Below are 18,764 nucleotides of genomic sequence, written 5' to 3'. Positions count from 1 at the left end.
TTTTATACATTAAGGTTTTATTGTGTAAACGTCCAGAGGTAACTTGCGTGCCTTTCAGTTAGATAATAAACTATGTGATTAAAAAATATACTCTTTTGAATTTCGATATTTTATCAATAAAATTGTTTCATTCTTGACAAAAAAAACACTCATCTCTAATATCAATAGATCATCAATAAAATATTTTCTTAAATTATTAACATGTGTATAAGCTAGTTTTTCCAAAACTGAACCCTACTTAAATCCAGCATCCAGCATCAAGCATCAATCAAATGTTAAATATGCTTACTAATCAAGATTCAAGAACTCATAAAAATGATGAACCAACAAAGAATGACTCAAGTTAGATAGAGGAGAGTAGGGTTCAAATCAGTGCGGTTTTATGATAAAACCAAAACCGTAACCGCATACCTTCAGTTTTTAAAATTAAAAATCGAAACCGCAACCTAACCGTACAGATCGATTTCGATTTTAAAAATCTCGGATCGGTTTCAATCAGTTCGGTTTCGGTTGTAAAAACGCAAAAAATGAAAATGAGAAAAATATTAACTAACTAACAAAAACAAAATTATAATATTAGTTTCTCCATTTATAAAGTTCAAATTCTAAAAATCTTTTAACATAAATAATTATTAAATAATTTTCTTGTTTGACAAACAACATCAAACCATGCAGGGGAGGAACTAGGGGGGGCCGAAGGGAGCCCCGGTCCCCGCCAACTGCGGAATAACCCCAAAATTTTAATATAAAATTTTAAAATTTACTATCAAAATTTTTTTTGGTCCCCCTAGATTTAAAAAAAAAATTGAAATTGAGAATTGATTATACAAAATTTTATTGATTTTGTTAATTATTTCATTCAAAATAATATTGATTAGATGGAAATCATGAAATTTTCTCAACGAGGTGATGCTTTAAGTGCTATTAAAATGTTAATGTCTTATGAATTTGTGTTTATTTTACATGTGGTTAAGGAGATAATGGCTATTACTGATCTACTTTGTCAAGCATTACAACAAAAGTCTCAAGATATTTTAAATGCCATGCATCTGGTTTCTACTACAAAGATGTTGATTCAAAAATCGAGAAGTGATGGTTGGGAGAGTCTCTTAGAAAATGTGAGATCATTTTGTGAATGACATACTATCTTGATTCCAGATATGAATGCTCCCTACTTTGATGTGCTTAAATCTCTTCGTCGACAAGGAAAACAAAAGCAAATGGTGATAATGGAACATCATTACCGAGTAGAAATCTTTACAGCTGCCATAGATCAACAATTACAGGAGCTAAACAATAGATTCAGTGAACAAATGACGGAGCTTCTCATTTTAAGTGCATCACTAAATCCTAGGGATGGTTACATGTCTTTCAACATTGAGAACATTTGCAAGTTAGCTGAAAAGTTTTATTCAGAAGATTTTTTGGGAGATGAAAAAATCCATCTACAGTGTGAACTACAACATTATGGGTTAGATGTTCCGGTTCATCCAGATTTGAAGAATCTGTCTACTCTTGGTGATTTATGTCATGGATTGGTAATCACAGGGAAAGCTGACATGTATCCATTAGTTGATAGACTATTAAGACTTATCTTGACTCTTCCAACATCTACTGCAACATCTGAACGAGCTTTTTCTGCTATGAAAATTGTGAAAACAAGTCTTCGCAATCGAATGGAAGATGAATTTCTTAGGGATTATTTGATAGTGTATATTGAAAAGGAGATTGCGGAGACCATTTCTGCCGAGGAGATCATTGATTCTTTTTATTTGATCAAAGAAAGACGTGCACATCTCAAATAAATCCGTATATTTTCTACTTTTATTTATTTTGGTCCCCTCATGTTAGATTCCTGGTTCCGCCCCTGAAACCATGTCTGTTGTAATCTCATTTTCTTAAATAATATAGTCCTTTGTCCTGCATATGTAAAATTAAGTGAGTTTTGAAAGATTTGTGTTCACTGTTATTACTTGTTTAATTTCAGTATTAACACATCTCACTGCAAGATTTAATTTACTTTGTTCATAACCATAAACACTTCAAGAAAAGCATAAAAATACAAAAACACATTCACCCCCCCCTCCCGTGTGTAATTCATTACCTAACAATTTTCTTTATTGTTTTTAATATATTTTTCTTGTTTCATTTGTTCTTATTTTCAGGATATTTGGAAAAGTAACTACCGTGTATCTTTTTTTTCAGACTTTATATCACAATAATCTAACAAGGGACCTTAAAGCACAAAACATTTTAGTTTCAAATTCTGATGATACGAATGATTTCTACAATTATCGGAAGACACTAGTTCTTATTAGTTTTGTATAAAATGTAATTTACAGAGGGCACTCTTTTCCCTCCCTGAGTTTTTTCCATAGCTTTTTACTCTTCCGAGATTTTAACGAGACCTTTTTTGTTGGTTATCTATTTTATACATTAAGGTTTTATTGTGTAAACGTCCAGAGGTAATTTGCGTGCCTTTCAGTTAGATAATGAACTATGTGATTAAAAAATATACTCTTTTGAATTTCGATATTTTATCAATAATATTGTTTCATTCTTGACAAAAAAACACTCATCTCTAATATAAATAGATCATCAATAAAATATTTTCTTAATTATTAACATGTTTATAAGCTAGTTTTTCCAAAACTGAACCCTACTTAAATCCAGCATCCAACATCAAGCATCAATCAAATGTTAAATATGCTTACCAATCAAGATTCAAGAACTCATAAAAATGATGAACCAACAAAGAATGACTCAAGTTAGATAGAGGAGAGTAGGGTTCAGATCAGTGCGGTTTTATGATAAAACCAAAACCGTAACCGCATACCTTCAGTTTTTAAAATTAAAAATCGAAACCGCAACCTAACTGTACAGATCGATTTCGATTTTAAAAATCTCGGATCGGTTTCAATCAGTTCGGTTTCGGTTGTAAAAACGCAAAAAATGAAAATGAGCAAAATATTACAAACTAACTAACAAAAACAAAATTATAATATTAGTTTCGCTATTTATAGAGTTCAAATTCTAAAAATCTTTTAACATAAATAATTATTAAATAATATTCTTGTTTGACAAACAACATCAAACCATGCAGGGGAGGAACTAGGGGGGACCGAAGGGAGCCCCGGTCCCCGCCAACTGCGGAATAACCCCAAAATTTTAAAATTTACTATCAAATTTTTTTTTGGTCCCCCTAGATTTAAAAAAAAATTGAAATTGAGAATTAATTATACAAAATTTTATTGATTTTGTTAATTATTTCATTCAAAATAATATTGATTAGATGGCAATCATGGAATTTTTCCGACGAGGTGATGCTTTAAGTGCTATTAAAATGTTAATGTCTTATGAATTTGTGTTTATTTTACATGTGGTTAAGGAGATAATGGCTATTACTGATCTACTTTGTCGAGCATTACAACAAAAGTCTCAAGATATTTTAAATGCCATGCATCTGGTTTCTACTACAAAGATGTTGATTCAAAAATTGAGAAGTGATGGTTGGGAGAGTCTCTTAGAAAATGTGAGATCATTTTGTGAACGACATACTATCTTGATTCCAGATATGAATGCTCCCTACTTTGATGTGCTTAAATCTATTCGTCGACAAGGAAAACAAAAGTAAATGGTGACCATGGAACATCATTATCGAGTAGAAATCTTTACAGCTGCCATAGATCAACAATTACAGGAGCTAAACAATAGATTCAGTGAACAAATGACGGAGCTTCTCATTTTAAGTGCATCACTAAATCCTAGGGATGGTTACAGGTCTTTCAACATAGAGAACATTTGCAAGTTAGCTGAAAAGTTTTATCCAGAAGATTTTTTGGGAGATGAAAAAATCCATCTACAGTGTGAACTACAACATTATGGGTTAGATGTTCCGGTTCATCCAGATTTGAACAATCCGTCTACTCTTGGTGATTTATGTCATGGATTGGTAACCACAGGGAAAGCTGACATGTATCCATTAGTTGATAGACTATTAAGGCTTGTCTTGACTCTTCCAACATCTACTGCAACATCTGAACGAGCTTTTTCTGCTATGAAAATAGTGAAAACAAGTCTTCGCAATCGAATGGAAGATGAATTTCTTAGGGATTATTTGATAGTGTATATTGAAAAGGAGATTGCGGAGACCATTTCTGCCGAGGAGATCATTGATTCTTTTTATTTGATCAAAGAAAGGCATGCACATCTCAAATAAATCGGTATGTTTTCTACTTTTATTTATTTTGGTCCCCTCATGTTAGATTCCTGGTTCCGGCCCTGAAACCATGTCTGTTGTAATCTCATTTTGTTAAATAATATAATCCTTTGTCCTGCATATGTAAAACTTATAATCAGATTATTATATAAAACTATGGATGATGACAGTGCTAAACCAGGAAAGTATGACTGCTTATGTTCTATTACACAGAATTACAAATTCTTGTAAAAAACTGCAGCATACATTTGTGTTAAATTACTAATAGATGTTATATATATACACACTTCATTTGATAAGAAATGCAACAGGAGGCGTCATGTCTGACTCATTTAAGATTTATTAGTGGCATTATCTCTATATATATACAGTTTGTTTTTAGGTTTAGATAAATATATGTATTTATTAATTTTAAGAATAATATATAATTTATTTATGTATTTCAATATTCAAATCAGCTTCGGATTTTCCGGTTCGATTTTAATCTATAACCGAAACCGAACAATCAGTTTCAATCACGATTTCTAATATTTCGTTTTTGGTTTTCGCTCGGATTTTGACGATATCAATTTTTAACAATTCCGGTTTTAATTTTGATTGTTCGAATTTTTTGCTCAACCCTAGCTCAAATAACCCATACGTTTTTGTTCTACAACAGTTGTTTATCTAAAACCCCATTCATTTTAGATTGCTAATTTCTATCAATCGTGTGTTATATAAACTATATCTAACACACTGTTTCAGAACCCTTAGATCATTATTTCAAGAGTTCAGATCTAAGTAATTTTTTTAGCCTTCCGCGGAAGGATATTTATTCTTTCCGCTAATAATATCTGTGGAAAGGAGAATTGCACTTCCGCGCATTTTGCGAAATATTAATTTTTTTTTTTAAATCTGGACCCTTAAAATATAAATCCGACACTCTTAAAGTAATATGTTAGATAAAATTTAACCTCTCACATAATTAGTAGAAAATATGAACCTTCATTTCATGACTAAAAAAGAAAAAAAGTAAACTGCCAGTAAAAATTAAGCTAAATAAGAAGAATAAATGAAGCTAGCATATACTTAGTATTATACCACAACAAGTAGACAATCATAATTTATGAGAGTACAGTTTACTTGTGTCCAAATACAGAAGAAGATTGTAGAAGTGAGAAAAGAGATGGAGAAGAAGTGGAATCATACAAAATTATTGTATTATTATTCAACCCCCCTCTTCACCTATTTTTGCTGTCACTATCTTTATAATGAAATACAGATGGGCAGATATCTATTACTTATTTGTTTTTTTTCTTTTTCTACTTGTCAGTGGTGGTCCTGTGCCTGTGGATATTATTGTTTATTTTGCGTGTCTAGATATTGTTAGTCTTCTTCTGGTATTTATGCAACTTACTCACATGTCATGCAATCCTACTGCCTCCTATTAATTGCCTACTTTTCTCAAGTTGCTTGCTTTTTAACAGTTCTTCAAGTCTTTGAGGTTGTTATAAACTGTTTTCTGCATCTGGGCTGCTTTGTTTTTTGTTTTTTGACATTTTATTTGATTCAGTCTTGCTAAAGTTTTGAGCTTTTGTTTGTTTGTATAGAGCTTGATTGATGGGGTTTTAAAGATCTGAGCTTTTTCGTTGAATTGTGGAATTGGTATGTTTTGACTTGTGCAAGAGGTAGGTAGCTGTGAAATTGAAGTTCTTGTTTGCAAATTTGTTTGTGTTTGGTTATTTTTTCGTATCGAAAAATATGCTTACCTTGGTTCTTGGATTATGGATATGTAGGTTTTAGTTGATCTTGGATTTGGAGGAGTTTAGGTTGAAAAGATAAATATTGAAGTGAAGGATTAAGTTATAGAAGATGGATGGTAATTGTAAGACTATTGTTTGGTTTAGGAGGGATCTTAGGATTGATGACAATCCTGCCTTGGTTTCTGGTGCTAGAGATGGTTCTGTTCTGCCTGTGTTTATATGGTGTCCCCAAGAAGAAGGGCAATTTTACCCGGGACGAGTTTCAAGGTGGTGGCTTAAGCAGTCTCTTGTACATCTGCAGCAATCCATGGAGTCTCTTGGTGCTAAACTTGTCCTAATCAAAGCACAAAGTACTCTTAAAGCTCTATTGGAATGCATCAGTGCTGTCGGGGCAACAAAAATAGTATATAATCATCTTTATGGTATGGTTGGTCTGCTTCTCCTGTTATGTTTTCCTTTAATTGGCTACATGACTTGGTTTCTGTTTAAAGCACTAATAAAGGTTTAATGTATGTTAATTCCAGGGTCGAGGGAGGTTTACTTTTTCATAAATTAAACTACCAATCAATCAGCCTGTCACAAGTCATTTGTCTATTAACAACTTTTTATACGTTTCAAGATACTTAGAAATCAAAAGAAGTCTTCAGGAAGCTCTGGCTTTTTGATAATCTTATTATTCACAACCACTTCGAAGACAAACATATTAACAGGATCTAGTGTTCTACCCGTAAAAGTATAGACTGACCTTCCTTATGATCCTTAGTGCATAGAAAATTAGAAACTGTAGTGCATTACCACGCTGTAACACACCATATTTCATTCAAAATTTAAAAATTACACTTGCTATCTCATATACAAACTTGTCATGTAAGTCACGTATTTTACAATTGGAATGCAATTTTCAGATCATTTTATTACATTGTTATAAATTATAGCATGTACTGTAATCATATTATTTCAGTTTATGGTTTCTCATATGTTCTTAATTGCTGTGACCTCAAATAATGTGAAGTTAGATCCTTGAATTTCTGCTAATATGCCAAACTTTGTAATAATGTACTTCATGGCTGTGTTTGTTCGTGAGGAATTTAGTCCTTTCAGCCTTCACTATTTATGATTTGTACTCATTTTATCAAATACTTATTCACTTAATATAATCCTATGAACAAGCTCTAATCACTTTCTAGTTCATTTTGGGGGATTATTTAATCTCATCTCCTTACTAAGTATTTTAATTCCATGAAAATGAACTTAAAAAATTGATTGAAAATTTGTCCAATGGGATAATTTAAGGATAAAACGTGGATAAGCTAATAGTACAGCTGGCCAGCTGCTCTTTCTACACCTCCGGATAGCCAAACATAATTTGGTTCAGCCATTTGCTCATAGAATCAATCCCAACCATCTGCTAGACTTTGTAACAATCCAGGGGAGTCTCAGTCTTCATTGTCACGCCTGTTTGACTAGGTCACAAGGAGGCAGGTGGAGTGTGTAGATGGTCTTTGAATAAGAGCTGGCCATTTTTTGAGTGTTACAAAATTATAATACCTGGTGTGGTCTCTGGGAATTATAGTCTGATCTCGCATGAAGCACACGTAGCCCAAGTATAAATTGGAGGTCGGACTTGGAAGACCTGAAAGGCTGAAACCACTGTCTTGTATAAATTAGGGAGCACACTTTCCTTTCGAGGTGAGTGATAATTTGAGTATATCATCAAGAAAGACTTTGTAGTTTAGGTCGGTGATGTATTCTTGCTGATACAAATTTAAGGAGAGGGTATGAATATAAGCTTTTATATGATTATGCAGAAGTTCTCTAATTATTTGGAAAAAGCAGGCATGGGATTTGGATGACAATGTTGGGATGTGGAACAAAAGAGTGCTTGATTAGCATGCACTCAATCACATCCCCTATATTTACTATGTTTACTGCTGGGCCTTAATTCAATATTAATTTGCACATCAAAAGCTGCCAAGTCCATGATGGAGCATCTTATAATAAATTTACATGTTTCCTTCGTTATTGTCAATTTAATGTACTTGCTTATGCATACTTTTACTGAAATGTGTTGTTCCCATGGTTCTTCCATTGACACTTGGCACTATATAACTTTGCTATTCCTGGAAAATGACATGCATCGTTCCCCATATGTGATACTTGGTCTTAAGTAATTACGTTCACATATAAGAGCATGTTGAAATATTTCAACAATTATGCCTTCTGTTATTTACATTTAAGGTTGTCGTTATTTTAGTATTATAAAATAAGAGATTAATATTTTGTATAACTCAATTAGGAAGACAGGAGAATCAAGTAGTGCGTAAGTGGTGGAAAGGGTGCTCCTAGCACTAGAAGATGGTCTAGACTCTAGAGTTCAGTCTTTAAATCCCCCCCCCCCCATCTTTATATGTAAACTATCAAAAAGTAAGTAGATAGAAAGACTGGCTTGTTTTATGCAACTATGGCCTGTATCAGTCTTAACATGCATATAAAACTACAATATATATTAGAACGTGACTGGTAGAAGCTCACTAAGCAGGGCTCTTCTGTGAAGTACACATACCCTCATACCGGACCACAGTCTCTATAATAGGATAATAAGATAGTTTTCTCTCTGAAATCTGTTAGACTTCTCGTGTAAACTATAATAGACTTCCTCAGAGGTCTCTCTTACATTTCTTTTGGTTTTGTTTATCTATCCAGATCCTGTTTCACTTGTTCGTGATCACACTATCAAACAAAAGCTTGGGGAGCTTGGTATATCGGTGGAAAGCTATAATGGAGATTTATTGTATGAACCATGGGAAATATATGACAATGAAGGACACGCCTTTACAACCTTTGATGCATACTGGTCAAGGTGCTTAAACATGCAAAAAGAACCTGCTTCACATCTTCCTCCGTGGCGATTAGTTCCAGTTGAAGGTACTCATACTGTAATGCAAGTTTATCTAAATTGCATCTTCTCTTGTAAATAAGTTCCAGGACCCCTACTGTTTGGAACATCTACAAAGTTCTAGGGATAATTGATTGCATTCCCAGATCAGAATGAAGTAAGAAAATTAAGTAACTGCAATAATTAATGGGTTCTAATGTGCAAATGACAGGAATAGTCGGTGATTGTTCAATTGAGGATCTGGGTCTAGAAAATGAAATGGAAAAATCTAGCAATGCTCTACTAGGAAGAGGATGGTCTCCAGGTTGGAGCAATGCTGATAAGGCTTTGAATACATTTGTGGAACACAATCTGATCGACTACTCAAAGGATAGGGTAACAGTTTCAGGGAACTCAACGTCGCTCTTTTCACCATATCTTCATTTTGGGGAATTGAGTGTGAGGAGAGTATTCCACTGTGTACGTATGAAGCAGATATTGTGGACAAGAGAAGCAAACTGTGTTGGACAAGAGAGTGTTTCTCTGTTTCTTCGGGCTATTGGGTTTAGAGAATATTCTCGTTACATTTGTTTTAACTACCCCTTTACTCATGAAAGATCATTGTTGAGCAACCTGAAGTTTTTTCCTTGGCAAGCGGATCAGGCCCATTTTAAGGCTTGGAGACAGGGTCGTACTGGTTATCCATTAGTTGATGCAGGTATGAGAGAGCTCTGGGCAACAGGGTGGATGCACAATAGAATAAGAGTGATTGTTTCCAGTTTTTTTGTAAAGTTTCTGCTTCTACCATGGCAATGGGGAATGAAATACTTCTGGGATACACTTCTGGATGCCGATTTGGAAAGTGATATACTTGGTTGGCAATACATATCAGGGAGCTTGCCAGACGGACATGAGCTTGAGCGTCTAGATATCCCACAGGTGCATTGTGATTTTCTCTTCTATAGAATATTGACACCTGTTAAAGTAGGGCCTTAAACTAATAAAACTGGTCTATAAGGCTTGCTATCTATACAGCTGTGCTATCATTATATACCAAAAAGAACTGTTGCACTTGTGTAATGCAATAAAGCATTATACAGAATAAAATCTTTAAATTGTAAGTGGACCAAAGGCCTCTTGGTCAAATCTTGTCAGAGGCAGAATGGGTGGGTGTTAAATTGTCAAAAAACAAAACCGGCAATCCAATGTGGCTCTAGAATTTAGAGGACATTAATTCAATGTTAGAAAAAGTTAATTTGTAAGTTACTGTAAATACTAATAGCAACAATTAGTTTTGTAATAAACTGATACTTTGTTCTTGATGTCATTATCAGCTGTACCCTTGCAAATAGCTTGCTTGCAAACACCCTTGCCAAGTTTATGGCTCTATTTGTTAAAACCTCAGATCTTATTAATTTTCAATTACAATACAGGTTCAGGGATTTAAATTTGATCCAGAGGGTGAATATGTGAGGCAATGGCTGCCTGAGCTAGCAAGAATGCCCTCGGATTGGATCCATCATCCCTGGGATGCACCTTCTAGTGTCCTTAGATCTGCAGGAGTCGAATTGGGATTAAACTATCCTGTACCTATTGTGGACATTGATTTAGCAAGAGATCGCTTATCTGACGCTCTACTAATCTTGCGGGAAAGAGAATCTGTTGCAAGAGCGGAGAAATCTGGTGGAACTGATGAAGTGGTTGGAGATAACTCCGACTGTATTGACAATTTAGCAATTCCAAAGGTTGTTCTTAAGGAGAGGGCTCCTTGCTCTGCTACTTCTTCTCACGATCAGCAAGTACCTTCGGTGCAAATATTTAAGAACCGCTTGGCTAGTCGCAAGAGATTACTCCCTGTTGAAGAAGGAGGACAACTTAAAAAGAACATGCAAATTAGCAACAGTGAAGGTGAGACATCAAAGATAGATGATGACTTGTGCTCCACGGCTGTATCATCTTCAGTAAAGAAGCAGGCAACCTGCAGCAGGACTTCCTTTTCTGTTCCACAATCCTGTTCAGTATCTTCTGATCTAAAGCAGCCATGCAATGTAGAAATAGATATGGAGAATAGTTCAAGCAAGTAAGGTGAGTAACTTACCATTTGGAGCTCCTATTTTCTTCAATTTCTTATATTTGTAATAGGTTTCTGTTTACAAAATGTTTATCTTTTATGGTTATGTAATGTACAAAAATCAATTAGCCTCGTATACTAGCCCCCATATAAGGGTATATTCATTTACTTGGAAGGTCATGTTTGATTTTTTAGAATCTTGACTCACATTTATCTCCTTTGCAATATAATCTTTATCACAGCTCTAGTATGATATACACTGCTGAAAACAGACTGTTGAGGGGGGATTCTATGTTTGTTACATTTTAAAGAAAGCAGTTGATCTCACATAGTTACATAACACCGTGGGGAAATCATTTTATGGGGATACATTATAGCCTTATTATCATTGAACACCGTGAAGAAGTAGGCTGCTGGCTCACTACACGATATTCCATCTAACATTGGCAATTCTTCAAAACTTGTCATTACATTGCATTTATGTGCAGGATGGATACATGGGATTGCGATGATGTAGGATCTGATTGCCCCGTAGCTGTTTATGCATGAAGAAAAAAAGAATGTTAGAGTTTCATGTTTCTCTGTGTCCTACCTGTGAATTCTTTTTTAATTCATCCTGTTGCTTACGGAGGTGCAGTGTGTTGTATCAATCAATTAGAGTAGATGCACGGAACCAATCATGCAGCATTATCTTTGTGTTTTATATTGTGGATGTTTTCTGTAGTACTCTGCAACAGGATAGATTCAGATATAGTGATTCTGTATATTTCATATGTATACTTTACATGTTTGTAGAACTTGTGCAGAATGTGCTTATTCTTCACTCAAAGCAGCAGACTCTGAGTCATCTGCTTAAAATAATGTTTGTGGTAAAATGGAAAGGTCTGTACATGGCACGAAACTGCTGGTTACATGGATAAAATTACTATTTAACTTGTTTCTTCAATTTAAATATATATATTTAACATGGTAAATATGCCAAACATACAACAATGCCATTTCCAGCCTCCAGGTGCTTTAGCTTATTAGCGGGGGTGGTAAATTTAAGAGTTCGATTAAAAAAAAAAAAAAAAAAAAAACTAATGCAAGCAACGTCAGGAACTGTCCTAGAAGCGATGAGGAATTTTACCCTCCCCTCAATGGGTCTTATGAACAACTAGGGCTAGCTAGCACTGATAAAACTAATTCTGTCCACAGTGAATCGTGCCTACGATGAATTATTTAACTCAGCGCAATGGCACCTGTGTCGGCGGGTTGATTTTGTATGGTTAACGGAGACAAACTTGCCCCAACACTGGCTATTAAATCATAAAAGGAGAAGCTTTTCCTCCAGCCAGCCAGTTTCAGTGGATCTTATAAACTTCACGCATTTAGGCCACCATCAGTTGAGATTGTAAAAATGCACAAGACAGACTGAATTAGGTTGGTTATGAAACAAACCCAAGCCACCTAGATAATCAATTCACTAATATCACTTACATCTATTTGTGGTATTTATCCATCCATCTTTCATATACATTCATCTATTGCAGAAGGTACAATCTACAAAATTGTAAAAAAACAAGATCCTGTCTTGCTCTTATTTTTCTCTAGAGGCTGAAGCTCTTCTTCTGGGAGGATGAACTGGGGTTCAAAACTAAAAAAAAAACTCTTGGATATAATGAGTTGCCAAAGATGCCAAATCATTCCCAGACTTGCAATAATTTGCTATAGCACCTGCAAACAATATTTATATCTCCAAAAGTAGATTCATTTACTCGCAAAGGAGTAAATTATATGTAAACAACAGTACACGGAAGAACAGGGACCACATGTATCTCATTAAAACACAAAGTAGCATCAACAGCCTAAGATTTTGGTACCTAACAATGTTTTAATTTCCCCAGTATCATTAGACCTAAAAGAAAAGGAAACACAGCAGTTTTCTTGTCAGGTTAAAGGATCTTTGCCCCTTGCCGAAGCAATTTGCATTTTACATTGAAAAAGAAGATGTTAATTACGGCCCTCCTACTCTATCTATCATTAGGAGGTTTCTGCTATATTTTCAATCTGCCAAAGAGTGCTTCCAATGATCTTTGCCTAGTGCTAGCAAGAAAGCTCCAAGTTCTTTGACAGAAGGCTTCTGGTCTATGTACTACAGATTCCAAACAGCATCCTCAAGAGACATCGGATATACATTAACAAATTCATCATACCTTTAGACCCACAAAAAAACTATATATTAGAAAAGCATAGTACTGAAATCCAGTAAAAAAATTTATGCCAATTTATAATCTCATATGAACATTTGACATCATCAACCATCTTTGCCCAGCAGGCTAGCACCCTGATCCAGCACTAGGCAAAGATGACGTAAAACACCTTCTATAGGAACACATTAAAGCATGAAGGAAAAGAAAGAATTATGAAAAATAAGGGGATCCCTGATCCATTTGAGATTTGGATTCAAGCCTCTACATGATACACAGATGTCATTCTAAAACTAGGACAGACATTGTAAATAATAATCATGTTTTACACTCATCAAATGCATGTATGCTATGCATGCAACATACTTTTATATAATAAGTATTACCGATCAGGCGGTCACTAGTATAAAGCAAACAAATAGGCCACAGCAAGTATCACTATTAAGATTAAAGATCTTAAAACTCCAAAAAGGCTAATGTCTTTATTCTCCAATTTAGTAGATAGATTAATAAAATTTGTACTACTATTATTATAAGTATTTATTCATATTTTAAATTCTTACGCAAATTAAAAACCCGCTAATATGACAACGGATGCTCTTTTCTTCTTTCTACCAATCTTCACAAATCATATCATAGAAAATTTGTTTCTTCACATTCTTAGAGTCCTTTCATTCTGAAACAAATCTTCTAATTTTCACAAAGGTGGACTGAGAAATGAATTTTGTCATTCTTCCTTAAACTAAACTATTCCATACTACAGTTGTAAATACCATTTGAGTATCACCTATTCATGACCTCTCTTTAAATCAAAAAGAGAACCAGGTTTTAATTCTCATATAAAAAACACAAATTTGTAACATGATCATTATTAGGAATGCAGGAGAAAAATACCATACACTTCTTACTTTGAAGTCATTGACCAGTTAAGAAATCAACTTTAGTTACATCTGAAGAAAGTATACCTTGTTTTTCACGAAAGGGCTTCCTTGCTTGGTTGTCGTAGTACTTCCAAACCCAAATTTTGGCTTCTTTTCTGCAGGCTTTAATATTTGAAATGAGCACATCAATGTCTCATCCACACTCATCATAGCACCAGCATTATCAAATTCTCCACAGTAATTTGGAGCCGAAAATATAGTCACAAGTTGTCTATCAGAAAAAAACTCATATCCATCTTCGACAACCTGCAAAAAGAAGTGTATATAGAGAAAATGAGATTCCGATTTTTGGCAACACATTTATACAAAGAGAGATTTAGTATAGACCTGGTGAGCACGACAAATAAGGTCAAGATCCAGCTTCTGAAGAAATTCTGTCACCTTATCAGCTCCAAAGGTAAAGGATACTCCCCTATCATTCATTCCCCATCCCTTTACATCACCAGTAGGGTCTGACCACAATAGATCACAGAGCAAACCACTATCTGGAACATCAGTTGGCCGCTTTAAGTTCCTGATCTGATCCAAATTGGTCAAGTCCGGAGAAAGACCCCCATGCATACATAGTATCTTTTCATCAATAAGAGCAGCCACAGGTAAGCAGTTAAAACAATCTGTGAATATTTTCCAGAGCCTCACATTGAATCTTCGCTTACACTCATCATAGAATCCATATATACGGTTAACAGAGGCACATTCGTGGTTTCCCCTCAACAAGAAGAAATTCTCTGGATACTTTATCTTAAAGGCAAGGAGAAGGCATATTGTTTCCAGACTTTGTTTCCCACGATCAACATAATCCCCCAAGAATAGGTAATTGGATTTAGGAGGTAAACCACCATACTCAAAAAGCCTCAGTAGATCAGAATACTGACCGTGAATATCTCCTGAGGAAATGTAAGATGATATATTAAAATAACTCACAAATTCAGAATCTGTACATATTTATGGGTATGTGTTCAATATCTGCGTACCATTTCAATGGGAAATCATGTATTTATCATTGATAATAACACTATTAGGAACACATTAGAGTCCTTCATGGTGTTAGGTATACACTTAAGGAAGAATAATATTTTAATAACATGTATATTTTATTATTCAGAAAAAAGAAAAAGAAAAAAATGGTATGTTCAGATATTTCCCATCTCGTGTATTACACATTCAGCAAACGTAGCAGAATAGTTTATTGAAAGACTCGACTGCATATAGTTATGTACTCGTATTAAATCAATATGCATATTTTGAGGCACGAGTTGACCTCTCCCGCAATACCCCAACACTAAATGACCTGCAGCAGATTGGTTACTCAAAGATCAAAAATTAAACAAAACTTATGGTGGACAGGATTCTCATTCCGTAACCGGATGATCCAAACTTAATAAGTATAAAGTTACAAGCTATAAGGGAATCTCCAATGTTAGCTTTAAAGTCACCTTTCTCTTTATACTTGTAGTTATTTGAAGTTAAAAAGGTGCAAAGTTGTCTCCAACCACACCTGACTTCATTTTTATATATAAAGAATTACACTATGCACCTTCAAATTTGAAGCAGTGATGTGCATATAAAGATATAGTTTTCTAATCAATCTCCTCACATGCTAAGCATCTATATATATGTATATTATCTTTATATTTAATGTTTAAAGTTTAACAGTGAGTGAACTTTAAAATAATAGTTGGAGACAGAACAGTAATATAGAGTAAAAAAGTTGGAAAATTGAAGATGAAGTTGCTTCAAACTTGAAAAACCATTCGAGATGGCCTAAGTTCAGATAACTGCCTGATACTTAACAAGGAAACACCTCTTTTATATGCCTTAAATGATAGTTTCTCTTATGTCATCTTCAGGCAACAAGTTAAGCATTCACTACTTGGTCTGCCTGCGCCTAGTCTATCAAATGAAACTTCTCTATCACGGTTTTGCAATCTGAAACAACTTTCCCAAGTAAATCATGACGTAATAACATATCTTGTCAATCCAATTTCACACAAAAAAATACAATTTTTTTTAACTTCAAATTTAAAGAAGGCCATCAATTCAATTTGGTTGCTCGAAACTTGCTCATCAACTCCAACAAGAAAAAAACAAATAACATAACAGCATCCATCAGCAACAAATAAACACTCATTACATTTCCCAACTATGAATAAAAATAAAAATTCAATGTTATGCACTTTGCCAAGACATTCAAAAGATGAGATGAACACAAAACATTACAACTACCATACTTATAAAACTACTTAACCGAAGCTCGTTTAGAAACTTTTAACAGCAGTAACCTTAAGAAAGGACATCTGCACAAACAGCAAAGAACTTGCAAGTCCACCACGGATCATTCAAGGAAACATGACAAATCATCTATGTAACTCACTTGTCAAGCACATCAGACAACTAAAATAATCAGAAGCAGAAAGTTCAACCAAGTATTTAGGTTAATACAAATTTCTACACTTTAACTTCCACGAATACCACTAACCCCCATCAATACATTGTAACATTTAAACTGACCTACTAGCACCTCCAACCGCAACAAAGATATCCCACAAATGATTTTCTATGTACCCACACACCCATATCCTACCAGCTAAACATAGTACTTCAATAGTTCAACCACACATTAGAAGTTCCAACAACAATAATTTATAAACAAATAATACACAGGGAAAACAATCAATAAAAGAACCAAAACTGAATTCAAGTCAACAACTGTCAATCAAAAATCAAAACCCCCACAAAAAATCTCAAAACCCACAATCCTAAATTCACAAAACCTCCAAAACCCACATCAAAAATCACAAAAATTCACATAACCCATTTCACTAAACCAAAAACCCACATCAAAAATCACAAAAATTCACATAGCCCATTTCACAAAACCAAAAAACCCACTTCAAAAATCACAAAAATTCACATAACCCATTTCACAAAACCAAAAACCCACATCAAAAATCACAAAAGTTCACATAACCCATTTCACAAAACCAAAAACCCACATAAAAAATCACACATACCACAGATCTTGATGGGTGCCTCAAGCTCTAACAAATTAGGCTGTTGCATAAACACATCTTTAGACTGAATACAAAGCTGTCTAATTTCAGACTCAGAAAGCTGCACTTGTTTCCCAGGCTTCCCTCTTACTTCAAGCAATCGACTAATAATATCATCAAGACCCAACGCTTCCATTTTTAAGAAAAGTGGGTTGAATAATGCAAAAATACTTAACTCTGTTGATGGGTTATGACAAAGAATAAGTGAGTTGAAAAGGGTGTAAATAATATTGGGGGTTTTGTATAATATTCGTTGCTATGTTGTATCTATAGCCGCTCATATCATAAAAGTGAGAAAGAGGGATTCCATTAACAACAGAAATGGTGCCCACGTATGTATTTATACACACTTCGTATACAGGGAGAAACGCGGACTAGTCAACATGGGTCTTGGACTCGGGTCGTCCATTCTAGGATCATCCATGTAGGTTACTCAGTCCTTTCCCACGTGATTACGATTTAAGACATAGATTAAAATATTAATATTATTGTAAAAAATTGATTAATTGATTTTGAAATTACGATAAAAATAGAAATTAAGTAAATTATTTTCACTCCGGTCGAAAATAAACTAGAAATAATAAAATTCTAAATAATATTAAAAATTCAAGAATATGTAAGAAAAATTAAATACACATCAAGGCAAGATAAATTAATAATTAGTAGTTACAATAAATTTAAGAGAGAAATAAAAAAAACTTAGCTATACAATCATTTTAATAAATTAAATAACTGAGTCACCTAGTTTTCGAGAATATATTATTGTTATTAAAAAATTATCACCCAACTGAGTAGGTTGGAAGATGAATCTATGGGGATAAAACATCACAAGACTAATGGACTATCACATTAATTCGCTCAATATACCTATACAATTTTTTTATGTATGCGAGGCAAGAGTCAAAAGCACACCCAAAATAAGACGTACATGTCTCAATCTGTATGTATATCTTGAGCTGCTTTTCTTGTAGTTTACTCTTGGGATCTAAGAAAATAGCCAAAAGTAAAATAAAAATAGGTTTTTGTATATTGGTATTATTTATATTATTCATATAAAAAATATAAATATTTTAAATATATTCAAAATTTGATTGTAAAAATAATACACCCAATATATTTATCAGGACAAATCAATACTTAACTGAAAAATCAATACTTAACTGAAAATTAGCACTTATACTGAAGACATAACTTAAGATATCAGAACTTAAGTTATCAGAACTTAAGTGATCAGAAGATATTTATCAGGAGATAATATCAGGACTTAAGATGACTTTCAGATAAGGCATGTGGCTGATTGAAAAGAAAGAAGATCGAGACTAAGACAGAAAGAATTGTGCATGAAAAAGGAATTCTATCAAGAATATAATACTTGGAAGAAAAGATAACTAGTTGATATATTTTAGGAAGCAGAATTATATTCCATATCAATTAGAATATTATCTTGTAACTGTGTAGTATATAAACACATGTATAGAGTTTACACTATAAGTGTTACGATTATCGAAGTTATTATTCTTTGTAACTCTAGCAGCTCTCGTGATAATTTGTTCATCACTGAGAGATGACAGTTCCATATTGTAACAGAGTTTATTGTGTTGAATAAAATCTGTTTTCTGTTACTTGAGTTCTTATATTCGATTTGATTGTGCTAAACACTGTATTCAACCCCCT

General features: G+C 33.9%; 4 protein-coding genes across 6 annotated transcripts; 3 read left to right on the top strand and 1 right to left on the bottom strand.

Moving 5' to 3' along the window:
- Nucleotides 1-1,160: 1,160 nt before the first annotated feature.
- On the top strand, nt 1,161-1,805 carry LOC141680276 (uncharacterized). The gene has a single exon (XM_074486545.1). It carries the CDS (start codon nt 1,161-1,163, stop codon nt 1,803-1,805), a length of 645 nt encoding a protein of 214 aa, XP_074342646.1.
- A 1,922-nt stretch (nt 1,806-3,727) lies between these two features.
- LOC141680274 (uncharacterized) lies at nt 3,728-6,027 on the top strand. Its single transcript, XM_074486544.1, has 3 exons — nt 3,728-4,200; nt 5,532-5,598; nt 5,995-6,027. The coding sequence occupies exons 1-3, from the start codon at nt 3,728-3,730 to the stop codon at nt 6,025-6,027; spliced, it is 573 nt and encodes a 190-aa protein (XP_074342645.1).
- LOC141676789 (cryptochrome-1-like) lies at nt 5,342-11,715 on the top strand. Of its 3 annotated transcripts, none has more exons than XM_074482500.1 (7): nt 5,342-5,416; nt 5,809-5,886; nt 5,995-6,383; nt 8,665-8,886; nt 9,069-9,775; nt 10,270-10,921; nt 11,396-11,715. In XM_074482500.1, the coding sequence occupies exons 3-6, from the start codon at nt 6,071-6,073 to the stop codon at nt 10,918-10,920; spliced, it is 1,893 nt and encodes a 630-aa protein (XP_074338601.1). In that variant the 5' UTR covers nt 5,342-5,416; nt 5,809-5,886; nt 5,995-6,070; the 3' UTR covers nt 10,921; nt 11,396-11,715. The 3 variants fall into 3 exon arrangements, with proteins under 3 accessions (XP_074338601.1, XP_074338602.1, XP_074338600.1); XM_074482501.1 differs by lacking the exons at nt 5,342-5,416; nt 11,396-11,715 and adding exons at nt 5,494-5,702; nt 11,150-11,382; XM_074482499.1 differs by lacking the exon at nt 5,342-5,416 and adding an exon at nt 5,497-5,702.
- A 983-nt stretch (nt 11,716-12,698) lies between these two features.
- On the bottom strand, nt 12,699-17,411 carry LOC141676790 (serine/threonine-protein phosphatase PP1-like). The gene is made up of 4 exons (XM_074482502.1): nt 17,052-17,411; nt 14,365-14,924; nt 14,062-14,283; nt 12,699-13,102 (listed from the first exon to the last, which is right to left on the bottom strand). Exons 1-4 carry the CDS (start codon nt 17,224-17,226, stop codon nt 13,097-13,099), a joined length of 963 nt encoding a protein of 320 aa, XP_074338603.1. The 5' UTR covers nt 17,227-17,411; the 3' UTR covers nt 12,699-13,096.
- Between the last annotated feature and the right edge of the window lie 1,353 nt (nt 17,412-18,764).

Source organism: Apium graveolens, chromosome 8 (genome assembly GCF_009905375.1).
Source record: "Apium graveolens cultivar Ventura chromosome 8, ASM990537v1, whole genome shotgun sequence".
In the NCBI taxonomy this organism is placed as follows: Eukaryota; Viridiplantae; Streptophyta; class Magnoliopsida; order Apiales; family Apiaceae; genus Apium; species Apium graveolens.
Note: the sequence above shows the minus strand (reverse complement) of the source record. Positions and strands in the feature narration are given on the sequence as shown.

What these genes read in the sequence shown, in the direction of transcription:
- LOC141676790 (XM_074482502.1), bottom strand. Translation starts at nt 17,226, where the DNA reads ATGGAAGCGTTGGGTCTTGATGATATTATTAGTCGATTGCTTGAAGTA. An exon ending in GGCACCCATCAAGATCTGTG is followed by an intron (nt 14,925 to 17,051) that starts GTATGTGTGATT and finishes ACATTTCCTCAG; the next exon opens with GAGATATTCACGGTCAGTAT. An exon ending in TTATTTGTCGTGCTCACCAG is followed by an intron (nt 14,284 to 14,364) that starts GTCTATACTAAA and finishes TTCTTTTTGCAG; the next exon opens with GTTGTCGAAGATGGATATGA.
- LOC141676789 (XM_074482500.1), top strand. Translation starts at nt 6,071, where the DNA reads ATGGATGGTAATTGTAAGACTATTGTTTGGTTTAGGAGGGATCTTAGG. An exon ending in AGTATATAATCATCTTTATG is followed by an intron (nt 6,384 to 8,664) that starts GTATGGTTGGTC and finishes TTATCTATCCAG; the next exon opens with ATCCTGTTTCACTTGTTCGT. An exon ending in AGCGTCTAGATATCCCACAG is followed by an intron (nt 9,776 to 10,269) that starts GTGCATTGTGAT and finishes ATTACAATACAG; the next exon opens with GTTCAGGGATTTAAATTTGA.
- LOC141680274 (XM_074486544.1), top strand. Translation starts at nt 3,728, where the DNA reads ATGACGGAGCTTCTCATTTTAAGTGCATCACTAAATCCTAGGGATGGT. An exon ending in TTTTATTTGATCAAAGAAAG is followed by an intron (nt 4,201 to 5,531) that starts GCATGCACATCT and finishes TCTACTTGTCAG; the next exon opens with TGGTGGTCCTGTGCCTGTGG. An exon ending in ATATTGTTAGTCTTCTTCTG is followed by an intron (nt 5,599 to 5,994) that starts GTATTTATGCAA and finishes ATGGATATGTAG; the next exon opens with GTTTTAGTTGATCTTGGATT.
- LOC141680276 (XM_074486545.1), top strand. Translation starts at nt 1,161, where the DNA reads ATGAATGCTCCCTACTTTGATGTGCTTAAATCTCTTCGTCGACAAGGA.